At 38.8% G+C, this 17,141-nt stretch overlaps 1 protein-coding gene across 4 annotated transcripts in view; it reads right to left on the bottom strand.

Annotated features, from left to right (window-relative positions):
* BBS4 (Bardet-Biedl syndrome 4) overlaps positions 1-17,141 on the bottom strand; it is a 55,582-nt gene that overhangs the window by 14,115 nt on the left and 24,326 nt on the right. For 2 of the 4 annotated variants that reach the window (XM_045449155.1, XM_045449153.1), the window contains exons 3-6: positions 7,163-7,242; positions 4,656-4,719; positions 3,155-3,266; positions 2,096-2,168 (exon numbers count right to left, since the gene is read on the bottom strand). In XM_045449155.1, the coding sequence (XP_045305111.1) occupies positions 2,096-2,168; positions 3,155-3,266; positions 4,656-4,719; positions 7,163-7,242 (329 nt within the window). Of the gene's footprint in view, positions 1-317; positions 709-2,095; positions 2,169-3,154; positions 3,267-4,655; positions 4,720-7,162; positions 7,243-9,613; positions 9,729-17,141 lie in introns of those variants that run through there. The other 2 variants (XM_045449154.1, XM_045449156.1) reach the window with 2 other exon arrangements.

A 17,141-nucleotide genomic window follows, 5' to 3' on the forward strand; every position in this document is an offset into this window, starting at 1 on the left:
TAAAGTAGGGCCACAGGAACTCACATAGCAAGTAGGACACAGAGGAGCAGCTCGGGGCATGACTACCTCTACTGGTGCCAATGGAATGGTCATCCCAAGTGGTCAGTAATACCAAATGAGCTCTTTCAACCAACTGGAAGGATTAGCAGATACTCTCCATTCCTCCTGTGTGACTCTGAGCTCTCGTTTCACTTCGTCCCGATCTTCCTCTATCGGTTCTTTTCCTCTTCAGCTCAGCCCTTCAACACTTTTCCCTGGGTTCCACCCTCAGCTCTCCGAAGAGTGATCTCATCCAATTTCATGCTTGTAGTCATTACCTTTATATTCTTGACTCCAAAATGTACATCTCTAGCCCAGAACACTGGAGCTTCAGACTTCTATATCCAGCCATGCACTGGACATGTCTCCATTTAGATGCTCTACCGGAAGCAAAAACTCATCAAGTCTACAATGTTAAAGACAGGATTTAGCTCTGTTTGGTTATCATCCTCCTCTCTTCCTTCCTGTATTTCCTATTCTAGCTGATTGTTCCATAACCCACCAATCCACCTTTGCATCTCTGAGACCCAGCCCAGTGCCTGGCACGTAGCAAACATTCGTGTGTTGAAAGAATGACTAAATGAAGGAGTAAATGAAGTATCCTTCATCTGCAGCTTCACTTTGGCCTTTAGCTATAAAATACTTGGTGGCATTTGTCTTCAGACCTATGGAAGTGACCAACAAACTGGAATTTTTTGAAAATAATGGTGCCATAAGAACTGCAGAGGAAATCTATGCTAACTCTCCGTACGAATCAATCTAATCCTTCACACATACATATTTCTTTCCAAGAATCATCACTATTGGGGAAAAAAACAACAGCACAAGAAAGAAGAACCAAAATAAAGAGAGGAAGCAAAAGGTAATTCTGGAAAGCAGAAAAAAACTTCAAGAGTCAGAGACATGGAGAGGCTATTGCAAGAAGACAAAAGACAAAGTTCTTAGAAATTAAAAATATAATTACTGACATAAAAAATAACTGAATGGATAAGATAATAACAGAATGTGAATAGCTAACAACAAAAATGATCTGGAGAATAGGATTCAGGAAATGTCCCTGAATGTACAGCAAAATGACAAAAAGCGGGACTATGTGAGATGCAAGTGAAGAGACACAGAGAACAAGTACAGAACACCTTTAATACAGTGGAAAACAGTGTGGCAGACGCCACTCGTTAATACCCACTCTCCTCATTTTCGTTACTAACAGACCCTAATTTTGTTCAGAGTGTCAATGTGTCCAACGAAAAAACTACATTTCCCAGTCTTCCTTAAAAGGGGGATAGTTGATATGACACAAGTGGCAGTCTTTTGGGGATTTTTGGGAAAGCTGTGCTTTTCTAATACAGGCTATATCTTTTTCTCTTCGTTGCTTGTTTTTTCTCTCTGCCTGGAATGATGACGTGATGTTGGAGCTGCAGTAGACGTCTTATGACCATGAAGAAAAAACCTCAGCTTTGACGTCCTTGGACCACCCAGTCAATGTTGGCAACTACTTACCTGGTATATGTTTCATGACAAAAAATAAACCCCTAATTGGCAAAGCCAATGTTCAATCAAAATTTCTGTTGCAGTTACAATCCCTAACAAAGAGACAATGGAGGAGAAGAAAATCAAAGAACTACTCAAAGAAAATGTCCCTGACCCAAAACAGGGCAAGGATCTTCAGAGTGAAAGCCAACTTAGTGTCCACAGATGGGGATAGGGGCGGGGGGGGGGGGGGGGTAACACTTTTACACAAGTATTATTGATATTTCAGAACTCCAATGATAAAGAGAAAATCCTCGAAGCTTCTAGAGAGGAAAGTGGAGTTAATCAACAAGTAGCAGACTGGTAACAGACTGCCAGAAAACCATGCAGCAATGTCTGCTAAGTTATGAGGAAACATGGTTTGGTTTTGGATCTTATACTTAGCTAAATCATCAATCAAGTGTGAGGATAAAATAAAGACATTTGGGGCATGTAGGAATTCAGTAACAGTAACAAGACAGCCATATGACAAATGGAACCATCAGCAGGTCACTAATAACAAAGAACTTTAAAGTTCTCTACTTACCCAATCTGTCTGGTTAAGTTTAGCTGCTTCATTATATACTTCAATGGCAGCTTTATGTTTTCCCAAAAGAAATCTATGGGAGAAATACATTTTCTGTAATTGTTAACTAAAAGTTTTACAGGACTAACTCCACTAGTCCCCCATTTGACTCATATTCCATCCAGCAGAGAAATCTGGAAGCCCCTGCCTTATTAGCTGGCTGTGCTGTTTTGGCCGGTGAGGCTGGTCTCTCTATCAGTCACAGAAGCTCTTTTGGTAGGGACTGCACTGATAGCTATTTCAGGGTCTTGGACTCATTCTACACCACTTTTAGTGAAAGTCTTCTGTAATTTATTTTCCACAATGTACCACACATGTAGACCAAAAAAGAAACAAACTGGTATATATACCAGTTAAACAGGAGCTGCCATCATTTATTATCACCGTCTATTATAGGGACACGTCCTTCCCTCCCAAGACTAAATCTCTTTCCTCAACCTTGATTCTGGAGGGAGGCAAAGGCAAACCGGGCTCTATACAAAGGAAGTGCAAGTATGAATGACAATGTAGGTAAGAAAGTGGGGGTAGAAACCCCATGGGACACTTTACAGCTCCAGAGTAGAAAAATAGTGTACCCATCAGCTTAGAAAGACTTTGGAGGTTGCTTGCATGGAGGCACCATTAGGGCATTCACTCAACAAACACTTACTGAAACTTACTATGTCAAGTATTATACCAAGTGTTGGAACAGTACATGAAAAACATTCCATGGGTTGCCAATAAGATTAGGGGACTGAGGGCACAAGATGTCCCTATTTATATGATAAACAGTATCAGTGTTCCCCCCCATCAAACTAGACTATACAATGTTTAAAATACTCAACTCCTTTATACTTGTTGACTTATTTTCTCAAGTTTCAAAATTAATCCACTCTTCAAAGGGGATCCCCATATATCTACTAAGCCACTCTCCCTCTACGTATCAGGTTGATCAGGCTGTCAGAAGCAGGCTCGGCCTGAGAACGCATTTTACATCATTCTCTGTGAGTGCCCAGGACTTCTGAGGCAACAAATACTCACAAAGATCTGGCCACCTGCTTGAGGTTATCAGCACACTGAGGGCTGAGAACAGCGCACGTCTGAAAGAGTTCTAGGGATTCTTGGATATTTCCTTCCAGGCGAAATATTAATGCTGCCAAGGATAGAAAACACAGAAAAAACTCATCACATTCTAGGAAGAACAGAGTCTGGTATCAGAAAAACTGAAGGAGGAGGAGTAAGAAATCATACCAAAGAAATCCTTTGGATAATTGTATCTTTAATACAATCAGCTCAGACCTCAGGTAGGCTGAAACAAGTAGCAGAGTTGCTGACAATCTAAAACGTTTTTAAATAAGGTATCTCAGGGGTGCGTGGGTGGCTCAGTCGGTTGAGCGGCCGACTTCGGCTCAGGTCATGATCTCGCAGTCCGTGAGTTCGAGCCCCGCGTCAGGCTCTGTGCTGACAGCTCAGAGCCTGGAGCCTGTTTCAGATTCTGTGTCTCCCTCTCTCTGACCCTCCCCCATTCATGCTCTGTCTCTCTCTGTCTCAAAAAATAAATAAACATTAAAAAAAAAATTTTTTTTTTAAAGTAAAAAAAAAAAAAAAAAAAATAAGGTATCTCAAACCTACCTGCCCCTCTACCCAGTACCCACCATGCAGATAGGTGCCTTGAAAGTTATCCCACAAATTCTTCATAATAAGAACATTCCTGGTCTTTCCTGTCAAACACTCTATTTATCATAATTCAGACTTCCATCTAGTAGTTTCCAGAGTACACCCAAACAGGACAAGTGAAATCAAAAAGATTCTGGCCAAGAATGCACTAATATTTCAGACTTGATTTTCAGTAACGCAACCTATTGGAATCAGTAATTTTTCCCAGGCCTGAGTTTTCAGAAGAATTTTCGTGTTTAAGTATTATGAGGCACTGCGAGTCTGGCACCTGTAATACTGGGAATAAAAGAGCACTTTTCTTGCCATGATGTCCTAGATGTGTCAAGTATCCTGCAAATGTCATAAAATTACATATTAATCTGAAGACTACCAATCCACTGAGTGGTAAACAAAACTGTTCATTTATACCAAAGAGTCAGTGGTTCCTGTATTTGGTTTCTGATGAATTTCATCTACTTTCCACCTCATCCTGTATACCTCTAGGCTTCTTCTCTTCATCCTAACGCCCTTATAAAAAATCCTCAAGGCTTCCATCATCTTCTGTAGCCTGACTACAAAGGACAGTTCCAAAAGCCCTTCTGGGCTTGAAGCTGCTGCCTGAGGCAGGGACCCTAACATCCGTTCTGAAAACATTAGCCAGACACTGGAAAAGGGGGAAAGAATGGCAGCAAATTTTTTCTAACAGAACTAGTCATTTCTGAGGTCAAATCCAGCATAAGAATTATGTTCTGATTTCAAAAAACGTAATACTGAATAAGATCTTTGTAGAACATTTGAATTTAAAGTGTTTCATAAGTTGTTTGCTCTTCTTTTGAAACCTAGGCCAAGAATGCATTTCTCTAGCAAGAAGAGAACTATGTCTTACCTTGGACATAGATAGCATATTCACATAACCCCTGAGTCTCCTGAAGCTGCTCTTTGATAACAGCCTGAAAGAGGAAGAAAAATACTTGTAAGTCATGGTTAGGTGTCCTGAAGTGGATTTTTTGTTTTAATTTTTTTTTAATGTTTATTTATTTTTGAGAGAGAAAGAGTGCAAGTTGGGGATGGGCAGAGAGAGAGGGAGACACAGAATGAATCCAAAGCAGGCTCCAGGCTCTGAGCTAATAGCACAGAGCCTGACACGGGGCTCAAACCCACAAACTGTGAGATCATGACCTGAGATGAAGTCAGACGCTTAACCAACTGAGCCACCCAGGCGCCCCAGTGTCCTAAAGTGTTTTTAAGAAAAGTAGAGGTGGACAAGGAGCATATATAAGAAGTCTAGTATATAAATAATTACTAATAATGTTCACTTGGAATTTTTTTAAATCTCAACTCTTTTATGGTTACTTACTATAGAACAGGGGTCTGCAAACTATGGCCCACAGGCCAAATCTCAGCCAAATGGGCTATTTTTGTACAGCTCTCAAGCTAAGAGTATTTTCCTATTTTAAAGGGTTATAAAAAAAAGAGAGAGAGAGAGAAGATGAAGAATATGAAAGAGACTGTGGCCGACAAAGTCCAAAATATTTACTATCTGGCCCCTACAGAAAAAGTCTGTCAACCCCTGTCTAGAATCTTACTAGGCAAGCTAAGGGGAATAGGAAGATTTCCAGGCACCATTATAGATGCTAGGGGCTCTCTGATGAGCAAAACACAGGTTCTTCCTTGCTCCCGTGACAGGCTAAGTTTGGGATGCTATAGGAGCACCTGAGTCTAACTTAGAGAATCAAAGAAGGCTTTCTGGAGCAAACAGTTTCAAATCCTGTGTTGGCAGCGGGTGGAGGAGAAGCCGAGATGACTAAGAGAGTCCGAGAGAGAAGGGCCTCAAACACCAGGCTAAAAATGTTGAGAGCAATGGGAGAATCTTGGTAAGTTTTAAACAGGAGGTAACCTGATTCAATTTGCTCTATAGAAAAGTCATTTTGGAAGCACTGATGAAAACAGATGGAAAGGAGGCAAGATCGGTATAAGAATTCCTGTGATAATTTAAACAAAAATTATGGGAATTAACTAAGGCATGGAGAGGGAATGAAGTGGACAATTTCAAGAGATAGTAAACAAGGATCACCAAAACTTAATGATTATCTATATTATATTAGGAAAAATGGGTCAGGGGAGCCTGACAGACAGATGAGTGAATGATGGTACCTAGCCCCGAGACAGGGTACAAGAGAAGGAATAGGTTTGGAGGAAAGCAGATAAATTCAGCTACAGAAGAGTTGAATTTGAAATACTTGTGAAGCATTAGTAGGTATCAGATTAGTTTGAAGATCAGGAAGAGGTGTGTGAAATGAGCTGAGAAAGGGGCCAAGGATAGGACCTAGGAACATCTCCAATGCTTAAGAAATAAACAAGGAAGAGATGCCAAAAACAGGAAACAGAGAAAGTTGTCAAAAAAGGAAAAGGGGCAGTGCCTAGGTAGCTCAGTGGATTAAGCATCTGACTCTTGATTTCAGCTCAGGTCAGGATCTCACAGTTCATGAGATTGAGCCCCAGGTCAGGCTCTGCACTGTAATCTACAAGGGATTGTCTATCCCTCTCTCTCTCCCCCTCCTCTCCTGTCTCTCTCAAAATGGTCTCTCCTCTCTCTCTCAAAATAAATAAATAAACTTAAAAAAAAAAAAAAAACAACAGGAAAAGGGAAAAAAGAAAAGGATAGTAGTATCACAAAAGGAAAGAAAGAACCCTTTTAAGATTCATACTGGTACTAACCATTTCTAGTTCTGTACATTGCCATAGGTACAAATGCCACGGGTAAAACTTTAAAACTATAACCTTAGAAACATGACAAAGTTCCAAATGCCATAAGACAGTTTCAAGGATATATTTTGCATGTTAATACTATTGTCTGCCAGCAAGTATATAACATGTATAGTATGTTTCCAAAGATATAGTTTAGAGAAAAAGGAAATACAAATCGTTTTTAAATATACAAATGATGATCAAGTTCATCAAAATAAGAGAAATATAAAACTCAATGAAATACCATTTTTCACCTATCCAGAGATGAGAAAGTTAAATACTACGCTGTGTTGAACACTGGCCATTCACCATGAGACCAACAAGTCCCAGAGAGCGGCTGCTCCTTTACCCTGGTCTTGAAATGAGAAGACACACGGAGCACACGTGAATCTGACCCCCAGCCTGTAGTCAGACCCAACCAACCCACAGCCAATCTGGAGGCCCATGAGCAATAATTAAATGTCTGCTGTTAGAAGCCACTGAAATCTTGAGGTTGTTAACAGCATTATCCTAGCAAAAGCTAACCAATATACACAGTGTGGGGAAACAGGAATTCATACGTTATTAGTGGGATTTAAGAGCCACAATTGTTAGCTATCTAACCAAAGCCTGCCTCTCATGGTCTCTGTCATTACAATCTCTCACCTTGCACGCTTCATAATCCTTCCGTATATAGTGAAGATGTATCAACCAGTTCTGCTTCTCCAAAATAGGAAACTCTTGAGCTGGTGAGCATATTTTGACAAAACAAACATAATAGCCATTGTTAGATTTTCTCCTTTAGCATCGTGCTCACATTTAACCATAAGCCTATGGCAGTATTGCATTAAATTCTTCATGCTGTTGACCACAAGAATGTACAGGTTTTTAAACTAATAGATATTTGTCCTACTATTACACATTGAATATAGGCTTCTCAGTTTTTTGTGGCTCATAGTGTCAGTTTCTCAAATGGTAACTTGGCCTGAAAAAAATAAAATAATTCTTTTGTTACTTCTCTCTCTCTCCCTGGTTACTGAAGGTGAATACAAAGAATTTCTAAGAAATATTTCAGGAATGTTACCAACAAAAAATACATAACACAGTTAACATCCCATCTGATAGATCAGAGGACCAAAAAGAGTTAAATATGGTCCTAGCAATAACAAGGTAAAACATTATACTGTTGTCCAGGAATGAGAAGGCAACAATGACCAAAAAAATCTATTTGAGCCACTGAAAATGATTCATGATAAACCATAAAATGAGTTACTATCCTTCGAATTCAAAGGATTAAAAATATGGGTAAAAATTCATTAAGAAATTATTTTTCTACGAAAGAAAGAGAAGGGTTCACACCAACCTCAGAATAGTTGTGAGGAAGGGGGTGGGAGGAAAGTTAAAAAGGAGGGACTTCAGCTCATTAATGCTTTCATTTCTCAAAAAAGAATAAAAATCTCTAAAGTATACATAACTACATTTTTTTAATTTGTTAAATCTGGCCAGTGAGTACACAGATGTTTGTATTTTTTAATGCACTTTAATATATATTTGAGATATTCCCTTTTAAAAACATAAAAGAAAGGGAATAGCAGGAAACAAGATGGAAATGATTTCTAATTATTTGTAATCATTCTGTTCCAGAATCTTAGGAGATACATCAAGGCAAAAGCTAACACTTATAGGTCCATAATATAACAGGAAGGAAAAGAAGTTTCCTGTGAGCCCGAGTTAATGGTGTCAGAACACAATAACAAAGTATTGCTGCTTAGTCCTTCCCAAGAACAGGGATTGTCAATGGAATTTATAAGGTAAAATTGTGACAGAAAGAATGGGTATGGTTTCATATGCCAAAAGGAAAAGAAGGTAAAGTGTTCAACAGAACTATACTCTTCACCTTCCAAAAACCCACACTCTGGGACTGCCCTTCTTCCTAGTTGAGATTCTCTGATGACTTCTGTTTCCTTCCTTCTTTCCTTAAGCTCCCTCAACTGTCAGATCTTAGCCTTTCATGTTCTGCCTAACCACTTCCAGAATTAAATTTCCTACAAAAGGCCATACTGATCACCAAGTTTAGAGATGGGTGTGGGTGCTCGTGCACACATGTCAAGTGGGTAAAGAAATACACCATGATGAATAGTTCTGGGGCAAGTGGATTACTGAGTAATCTTGGGCCAAGTCTCATTTGAATGGCCTATTCCTCTGTCACATGCCCCCTGAAGGGAAAGAGTGAAAAGGAGACACTGAACCCTTTGAGTTTAAAATATGACTAAGTATCATTGCTTCTACAGCTTCAGGCTATAGAGAAAATTCATAAAATGTAAATCAGTTTTGCTATTTTTAAAATTTCACAATAAAAGATGAGTAATTTTTTGTTTTTCCTGGATAAAGAATGGAGGAAAAAAATAGTCAATCTGTAAGATAATTTAAGAGCCCAGAGGCCCATGAAATGCAAACCTAGGGATTAAAAGAAGGGAAGCCATCGCCAAATCTGGCTTAAAGGTCATTTCACACTCCTGGAGATATAATTTGTCTAAAAGCTAAGAGAATTCTAGCTTCATCAAAGACTGGAATTTCACTGTCCTATTTCTAACTGTGTGATCTTGGGAAATATAGTTTCCTCATCTATAAAATACTCATTCATTCATTCATTCATTCAACAAATATTCACTGAGCACCTACCATGTGCCAGGTCCTATTCTAGGCATTGACAATACAAAAATGAACCAAACTGACCTCCTGCCTTAAATCAGTGGGGACAAGATTGGGGGTAAGTCAGAGAGTGCTAACAGAAGGGGCAGATGATAATAAAGGAAGTTTTATAGGAGTGATATTTTTCTACAAAAGCAGAGAAGGACAAGGAGTACAGGTAAGGAGTTACACATTTAAATAGGAAGGTCAAGGAATAAAATATCCTCACAGAGTTGTGAGGACTGAATAACAATATATATAAAGAGGTTCAAATTCTGGCATATAGTTAAGCTCTACAGAAGTGTTAGCTGTCACTGCTATTATTTTTATTATCTGCATTATTATTTATTTTCTAAGATGAGGGAATTCTGGATGCCTTAGAAATCTCTAGAGTCTGTAAGTCTTGAGTCTATGTTAGAATTTTACCTGTAAATGTGTAAGTTGAATTTCTTGTATCCCAAATCATTGCTCACTCCAATTCCTGCTACAAACAGGGGTACCGGTTCTTACATGCTTTCACCAAGTATTATGACAATTACCTATGTGAAAGATCCTCTAAAAAAAGATAGACATGTAAAGGCAAAGCACAGCCTCCTCTATTTTACAGCAGAGCAGGGCAGTCATCTCTGATGCTACACTTCAGGAGCCTCTATTATCACAGAGGTCAGGTGGCCGGCTGATGAGATGAAGACAAGGTAATGCCTTTCAGCCGCTGCACCTCATTCCTATCTCCAGTTCCCACCCTGCCCCTCCACCATCACTGAGGCAGTAGGGGTGGAAAGCTGGCAACCTGGCAACCATACTCCCTTGGCCCTTCTATTCTCCTGCCCCCATTCTACTCTTTTGTGACATCTCTCCTCTTTCTTTCCCCTCTAAGGATACACCAGACTTCTATCTTAAACAATTACACAACCAAATAAACATAACAGTACAAGAATTCTTCTCCCTTGTAATTTGTCCTAGGGGCCAAAGTCTCTTAGTAATGGCCCTAACTCAAATTTTTATCTTAAACTTTGATCAGTGCTAGGGAATAACATACCAGAAAAATGAAAGCTGAGCAGAAAATTATTGTGCCTTGAATTCTTAGCTGAAAAATCTTCTAAAATAACTAAGACTTTTAGAAGTACATTATAAATGAACCCTTCTTTGGTAAAGGATCTCTTCCCGGATAAGCAGACACATCACGCATGGTTTTTATATGTAGAATTCCCATCCTGATTCAATACCAGCCTTCTCTGGGACCTACAGCAAGTTATTTAACTTCTCTGGGCCTCCATTTTTCCCTCTATAATTTTCACTGGAAAACTACGAAAAATCTGAAAGTGGCCATTCAATACATGTTAATTTCTTCATGTTATAACAGGACTTCTAACACTTTACTATCTCAATTTGGGACATCAAAAGATACAACAAGTCTTCTCCTGAGGTAAAGAAAACAAAAGTAAAAAGAAACTACTGGGACTACATCCAAATAAAAAAGCTTCTGGACAGCAAAGGAAATTAACAAAACTAAAAGACAATCTACTGAAATGGAGACGATATTTGCAAATGATATATCCAATAAGGGGTTAGTATCCAAAATACATAAAGAACTTATACAACTCAACACCAAAGAAATAATCCAATTTAAAAAATGGGCAAAAAACATGAACAATCATTTCTCCAAGAAAGACATACATGTGGCCAACCAACACATGAAAAAATGTTTAACTTCACTCATCATCAGGGAGATGCAAATCAAAACCACAATGAGATATCACCTCACACCTGTCAGAATCAACAACACAAGAAACAACAAAACAAGTGCTGATGAGGATGTAGAGAAAATGGAACCCTCATGCACTGTTCATGGGAATAAAAACTGGTGCAGCCACTGTAGGAGACAGTACGGAGGTTCCTCCAAAAATTAAAAATAGAACTACCATATGATTCAGTAACTGTACTACTGGGTATTTACCCAAAGAATACAAAAAAGACTAATTTGAAGAGATATGCATCCCTATGTTTATGGCAGCATTATTTACAATAGCCAAGATATGGAAGCAGCCCAAGTGTCCATCAATGGATAAAGAAGATGTGGTACATATATGCAATGAAATATTACTCAGCCATAAAAAAAGATGAAATTTTACCATTTGTAACAACACGGATGGATATAGAAAGTATAATGCTAAGTGAAATAAGTCAGTCAGAAAAAGACAAATATCATATGATTTCACTCATATGTGGAATTTAAGAAACAAAACAAAGGGAAAAAAAGAGAAACCAAAAAACAGACTCTTAACAGAGAGCAAATGGATAGACCAAAGGGGAGGGGGTGGGGGAATAGGGAAATAGGTAAAGAGTATTAAGAGTACATTTATCTTGGGATGCCTGGGTGACCTAGCTGGTTAAGCATCTGACTCCTTATTTTAGTTCAGGTTATGATCTTTTGTGAAACAGAGCCCCACGTCAGGCTCTGGGCCCACTTGGGATTCTCTCTCTCCCTCTCTCTGACCCTTCCTGCTGACACTAAACGTTCTCTAAATAAATAAATACTTTTAATTTTTGAAATGTCTATTTTTGAGAGCCAGGCAGTGAGAGTGGGGGAGGGGCAGAGAGAAAATGGAACAGAGGATCCAAAGCAGACTCCACGCTGACAGCAGAGAGCCCAATGCCAGGCTCAAACCCACAAACTGCAAGATCATGACCTGAGCCAAAGTCAGACACAAGCAACTGAGCCACCCTGGTACACCAAGAGTACACTTGTTTTGTTGAGCACTGAGTAATATATGGAATTGTCCAATCGCTATACTGTACACCTGAAATTAACATTAACACTGTACATGTACACTGGAATTAAAAGAAAAGAAAGATGACACATTTTGAAACAAATGTAAATGTAAGATATTTTTTTTACTTGAGCTCTGTGATTATCAGTCAGGGTTTAACAAGGGACCATAAAAACCACTTGAGAATTTACAACAGGGGGACTTCAATGCAGTGAACAGGTTAAGGGGCACCTGGGTGGATCAGTCAGTTAAGCGTCTGACTTCAGCTCAGGTCATGATTTTGCGGTCCATGAGTTTAAGCCCCACGTAAGGCTCTATGCGATCATAATAGCTCAGAGCCTGGAGCCTGCTTCAGATTCTGTGTCTCCCTCTCTCTCTGCCCCTACCCCATGCTCACTCAGGCTCTCTCTCTCTCTCTCAAAAAATACAGAAACATTAAAATACAAATTTTAAAAAAATTAAAAATAAAAACAAGCAAAAACCTTAATATTTCTTTCACAAAAGAAATGACAAGTATATGAAAAAGCGTTCAACTCACTTAGTCATAAGGACAATGCAAATTAAAGTCATAATAAGATACTACAACATATCTACCAGCATGTCTAATATGAAAAAGACTGAGAGTAACAAATGTTAGTAAAAATTCAGGGCAATCAGAAATCTCAATTGCTGGTGGGACAGTACAATTACACAACCACTTTGGCAGTCTCTCATAAAATTAAAATATACACTTTATATATGGCCCAGCAATTCCATTCCCTAGGTACTTACTGTAGAGAAACGAAAACACCTACCACACACACACACACACACACACACACACACACACACACACACGTATAAATGAATGTTCATAGAAGCTTTTACATGATAGTCAAAATCTGGAAACAACACAAATGTTCACCAATAGGAGAATGGATAAAATGGTATATTCATTTATACAATGACACATTATACAGTACTTAAAAAAAAATAAACTACTGACACATTATTGCAACATGGATGAATCTCAAAAACACTATGTTGAGGAAAAGATACCAAAAGCTACACAGTACATATCATATGATTCCCTCTGTATGAAGTTCAAGCACACACAAAATTAATTTACAGGGACAGAAATCAGAATAGCACCCTCTAGAGAATTGAAGGGAGGACTGACTGTAAAGAGGCACGAGGAAACTTTCTGGGTGATGAAAATGATCTGAGTGATGACATGAGTATAAGTATGTGTCAAAATTCAATGGGGTGCCTGGCTGGCTCAGTTGGTTAAGCATCCAATTCTTGATTTCGGCTCAGGTCATTATCTCACAGGTTTGTTGAGTTTGAGCCCCATATCAGGCTCCGTGCACTGATAGTGCAACGCCTGCTTGGGATTCTCTCTCTCCCTCTCTCTCTCTCAAAATAAATAAACTTTCAAAAAAATTCAAAATCTGGGCACTTAAGATTTGTCGATCTTATTAGCACTTCCATTTAAAACTTAGCATTGTTCCTCAAAAAAATCAAACAATAGTATATGGTCCAGCACCTCCACTCTGAGTAGATACCCAAAAGAAATGAAAGAAGGGAGCCTGTTTCTGCATTTGCTGCTAAGGTGCTTGGTCCTTCCAAGGAAGCTAAGGCCATGTTGGGGTAAAGCCCTCACTTCATCCTGTGAATAGCCTGGCCGCCAGCTGCCAGCCCAACACTTTCACCAGCATCTACTGGCCCCCCATCCTGCACAATGATGAGGTAACAGTTACAGAGATAAGATGAATGTTCTCATTAATGCAGCCAAAGTAAGTGCTGGACCTTTCTGACCAGGCTTGTGTGCAGAGGCTCTCGCCATCGTCAACATGGAAGCCTTATCTGCAGTGAAAGGGTGATGGACCTGCCCCAGCAGGAAACCCTGCCCCCTCCACTACTGCTGCCTCAGCTGAGGAGAAGTGAAGCAAGGAGGGAAGAACCTGAGGAGTCTGATAACATGGGCTTTGGTCTATTTGACTAAAGCTTTTTGTAACATATTCAATAAAAAGCTGGACTAAGGAAGGAAGGAAGAGAAAGAAGGAAAGGAAAGGAAAGGAAAGGAAGAAAGAAAGAGAAAGAAGGAAGGAAAGGAAAGGAAAGGAAAGGAAGAAAGAAAGAAAGAAAGAAAGAGAAAGAAGGAAGGAAGGAAAAGAGAAAGAAAGAAAGAAAGAAAGAAAGAAAGAAAGAAAGAAAGAAAGATGAAATTAAAACAGGGATTCAAACAGACACTTGTACACCATGTTCATAGCAGTGTTACTGACAATAGCCAGAAAGTGGAAGCAACTCAAATATCAACAGCTGAATGGATAAACCAAATGTGGTATATACATACAATGGAATATTATTCAGCCTTAAAAAGGAATACAATTCCAACACCTGCTACAACATGGATGAACCTTGAAGGTATACATTGCTAAATATAATAAGCCAGACACAAAGGACAAATATTATATGATTCCACTTATATGAGGTATACCTAAGCAAATTCATAGAGACAGAAAATAGAATGGTGTTGAATAAAGAAAATGTGATACACACAAACACACACACACACACACACACACACACACAGCAGGAATATTATTCAGCCGTAAAAAAGAAGGAAATTTCTTCCATTTGTGAAATAGATTGACCTTGTGCGCGTTAAGTCAAATAAAGTCATTGAGAAAGATAAATACTGCATGATCGCATTGATATGTGGAATCTAAAAAAAAAAAAAAAATTGAACTCATAGAGTACAGATTGGTGGTTACCAGAGGTAGGAGTGGAGGGTGGGCAAAACGCATAAAGGGAGTCAAAAGGTGTAAATGTTCAGTTATATGACAAATAAGTTCTGGGATGTAATGTACAGCATAGTGACTCAAGTAACTGAAAGTTGCTAAGAGATGAGATCTTAAAAGCTTTCATCACACACAAATATACACAAAAATTCTGTAATTATACGAGGTGATAGACTTTAACTAAACTTATTGCGGTATCATTTTGCAATATATGTATCTATCAAATCATCATATTGTATACCTAAAATCAATACAATGTTATATGTCAATTATAACTCAATAAAACTGGAAGGGGTACCTTGGTGGCTCAGTCAGTTAAGCATCTGACTTGCTTTTTTTTTTTTTTTTTAATGTTTATTTTTGAGAGAGAGAGACAGACAGAGCTGGGGAGGGGCAGAGAGAGAGGGAGACACAGACTCTGAAGCAGGCTCCAGGCTCTGAGCTGTCAGCACAGAGTCTGATGTGGGGCTTGAACTCACAAACTGTGAGATCATGACCTGAGCTGAAGCCAGCCGCTTAATCAAATAAGCCACCCAGGCGCCCAGAGCATCTGACTCTTAATTTTGGCTCGGGCTGTGATCCCAGGGTCGTGGGATAGAGCACTGTGCCAGGCTCCACGCTGAGCATGGAGCCTGCTTGAAATATCCTTTCTCTCTCTCCCTCTGCCCCTCTCCCCTACTAGTGCTCTTGCTCTCTCTAAAATAAAAGAAAAAATTAAAAATTAAATAAAATTAAATAAATAGAATAAAATAAAACTGGAAAAAAAGAAAAAGAAAGTAGAATGGTGGTTGCCAGGTGTTGAGGGAAGGGAGTAATGGAGAGTTACTGTTTAATGGGTACAAAGTTCCAGTTGGAGAAGATGGAAAAGTTTGGAGATAGATGGTGGTGACAGTTGCAGAACAATGTGAACGTACTTAATGCCACAGAACTGTATATTTAAAAATGGTTAAAATGATAAATTTTATGTTCTATATATTTTACCACAATAAAAAAGATGCCAATGCTCAGCTCAATTTAATCAGTGCAGTGGCAGCGCAAAAGCCAGATTACAACAGACTAGGAAAACAGGGTTGAATACATGGAGACAAGAGAACTATCCCTTCAAAAAGCAAAAAGCAAATCAATAAAAGTCATTCACTGTTACAGTAGAAACAGTAAAGTGAGAGAACTGTCAATGAAAGACGCTGTGAGAGCAATTTCATGCGGATTGTAAACTAAATTAGACAACATCGAAATAACCTTCTAACTCTACAACTCTCTATACACAAGAACTAAAACACAGAAAAAGGGAAATGTATTAATGAAGTCAAAAGCCTCTATCTATATGGAGCACTTGGGTGGCTCAGTCGGTGTCCAACTTTGGCTCAGGTCATGATCTCATGGTTTGTGGGTTCAAACCTTGCATTGGCCTCTGTGCTGACAATTCAGAGCCTGGAGCCTGCTTCAGATTCTGTGTCTCCCTCTCTCTCTACCTCTCCCCCACTTGCACTCTGACTCTCTCTCTCTCAAAAAAATAAATATTAATAAAAAAAATTTTTTAAAGCATGTCTATAAAATCATTACTGAGAACCAAATATACAGATAGTAATTAGTCTGTAAAAGAAATTGTTACACATAGTATAGGAAAGGACCTATTTCCAGAATATCTGTAACATTCCCAACCTCCACAACCTTTAAATTCCTTAAGGTTTTAAGAATTACTGACAACTTAAAAATACTCTATGGAAGCAACCCAAATATCCATCAACAAATAAACTGATAAACAAAATGTGGTATATACACACAATGGAATATTATTCAGCCTTAAAAGGGAATGAAATTCTGTACAACATGGATGAACCCTGAGAACATAAAAAAGACACAAATAGACAAATATTGTATGATTTTGCTTATATGAAACATCTAGAAGGGGCAAATTCAGAGACAGAAAGTAGAACAGAGGTTAGCAGGGGTTAGAGGTAAGGGGGAAATGGAAAGTTATTATTTAACGGGTACATAGTTTCTGTTTGGGGTGATGAAAAAGGTTTTGAAATAGAAGGTGATGGTTGTACAACATAGTGAATATAATTAATGCCACTGAACCGTACACTTAAAAATGGTTACATGTATCTTTTGCCACAATAAAAAAATTTTTTTCTTCTATTAAAAAAAATACTCTGAAAGCAAACCTCAAGCTGAGTTAAGTTTCTCACAAGTAAATATATTGCCTCAGGTTGTAGACAAAACTCATCCTGGGCTATAGCCACCCCAAAATGGAAAAGGTCTCCAATGGAGATTCCTCTAAGAAAGGAAATATACCCATGAAGGAAATCAATTCACTGACCTCAATGATGGATAAGGTCCTCAGCTGAAAGCCAGAGGAAAGTCACCTGAGGTCATTCATAAGGAGAAATGAAGAGG

The sequence above is a fragment of the Leopardus geoffroyi genome, chromosome B3 (genome assembly GCF_018350155.1).
Source record: "Leopardus geoffroyi isolate Oge1 chromosome B3, O.geoffroyi_Oge1_pat1.0, whole genome shotgun sequence".
Taxonomy (NCBI): Eukaryota; Metazoa; Chordata; class Mammalia; order Carnivora; family Felidae; genus Leopardus; species Leopardus geoffroyi.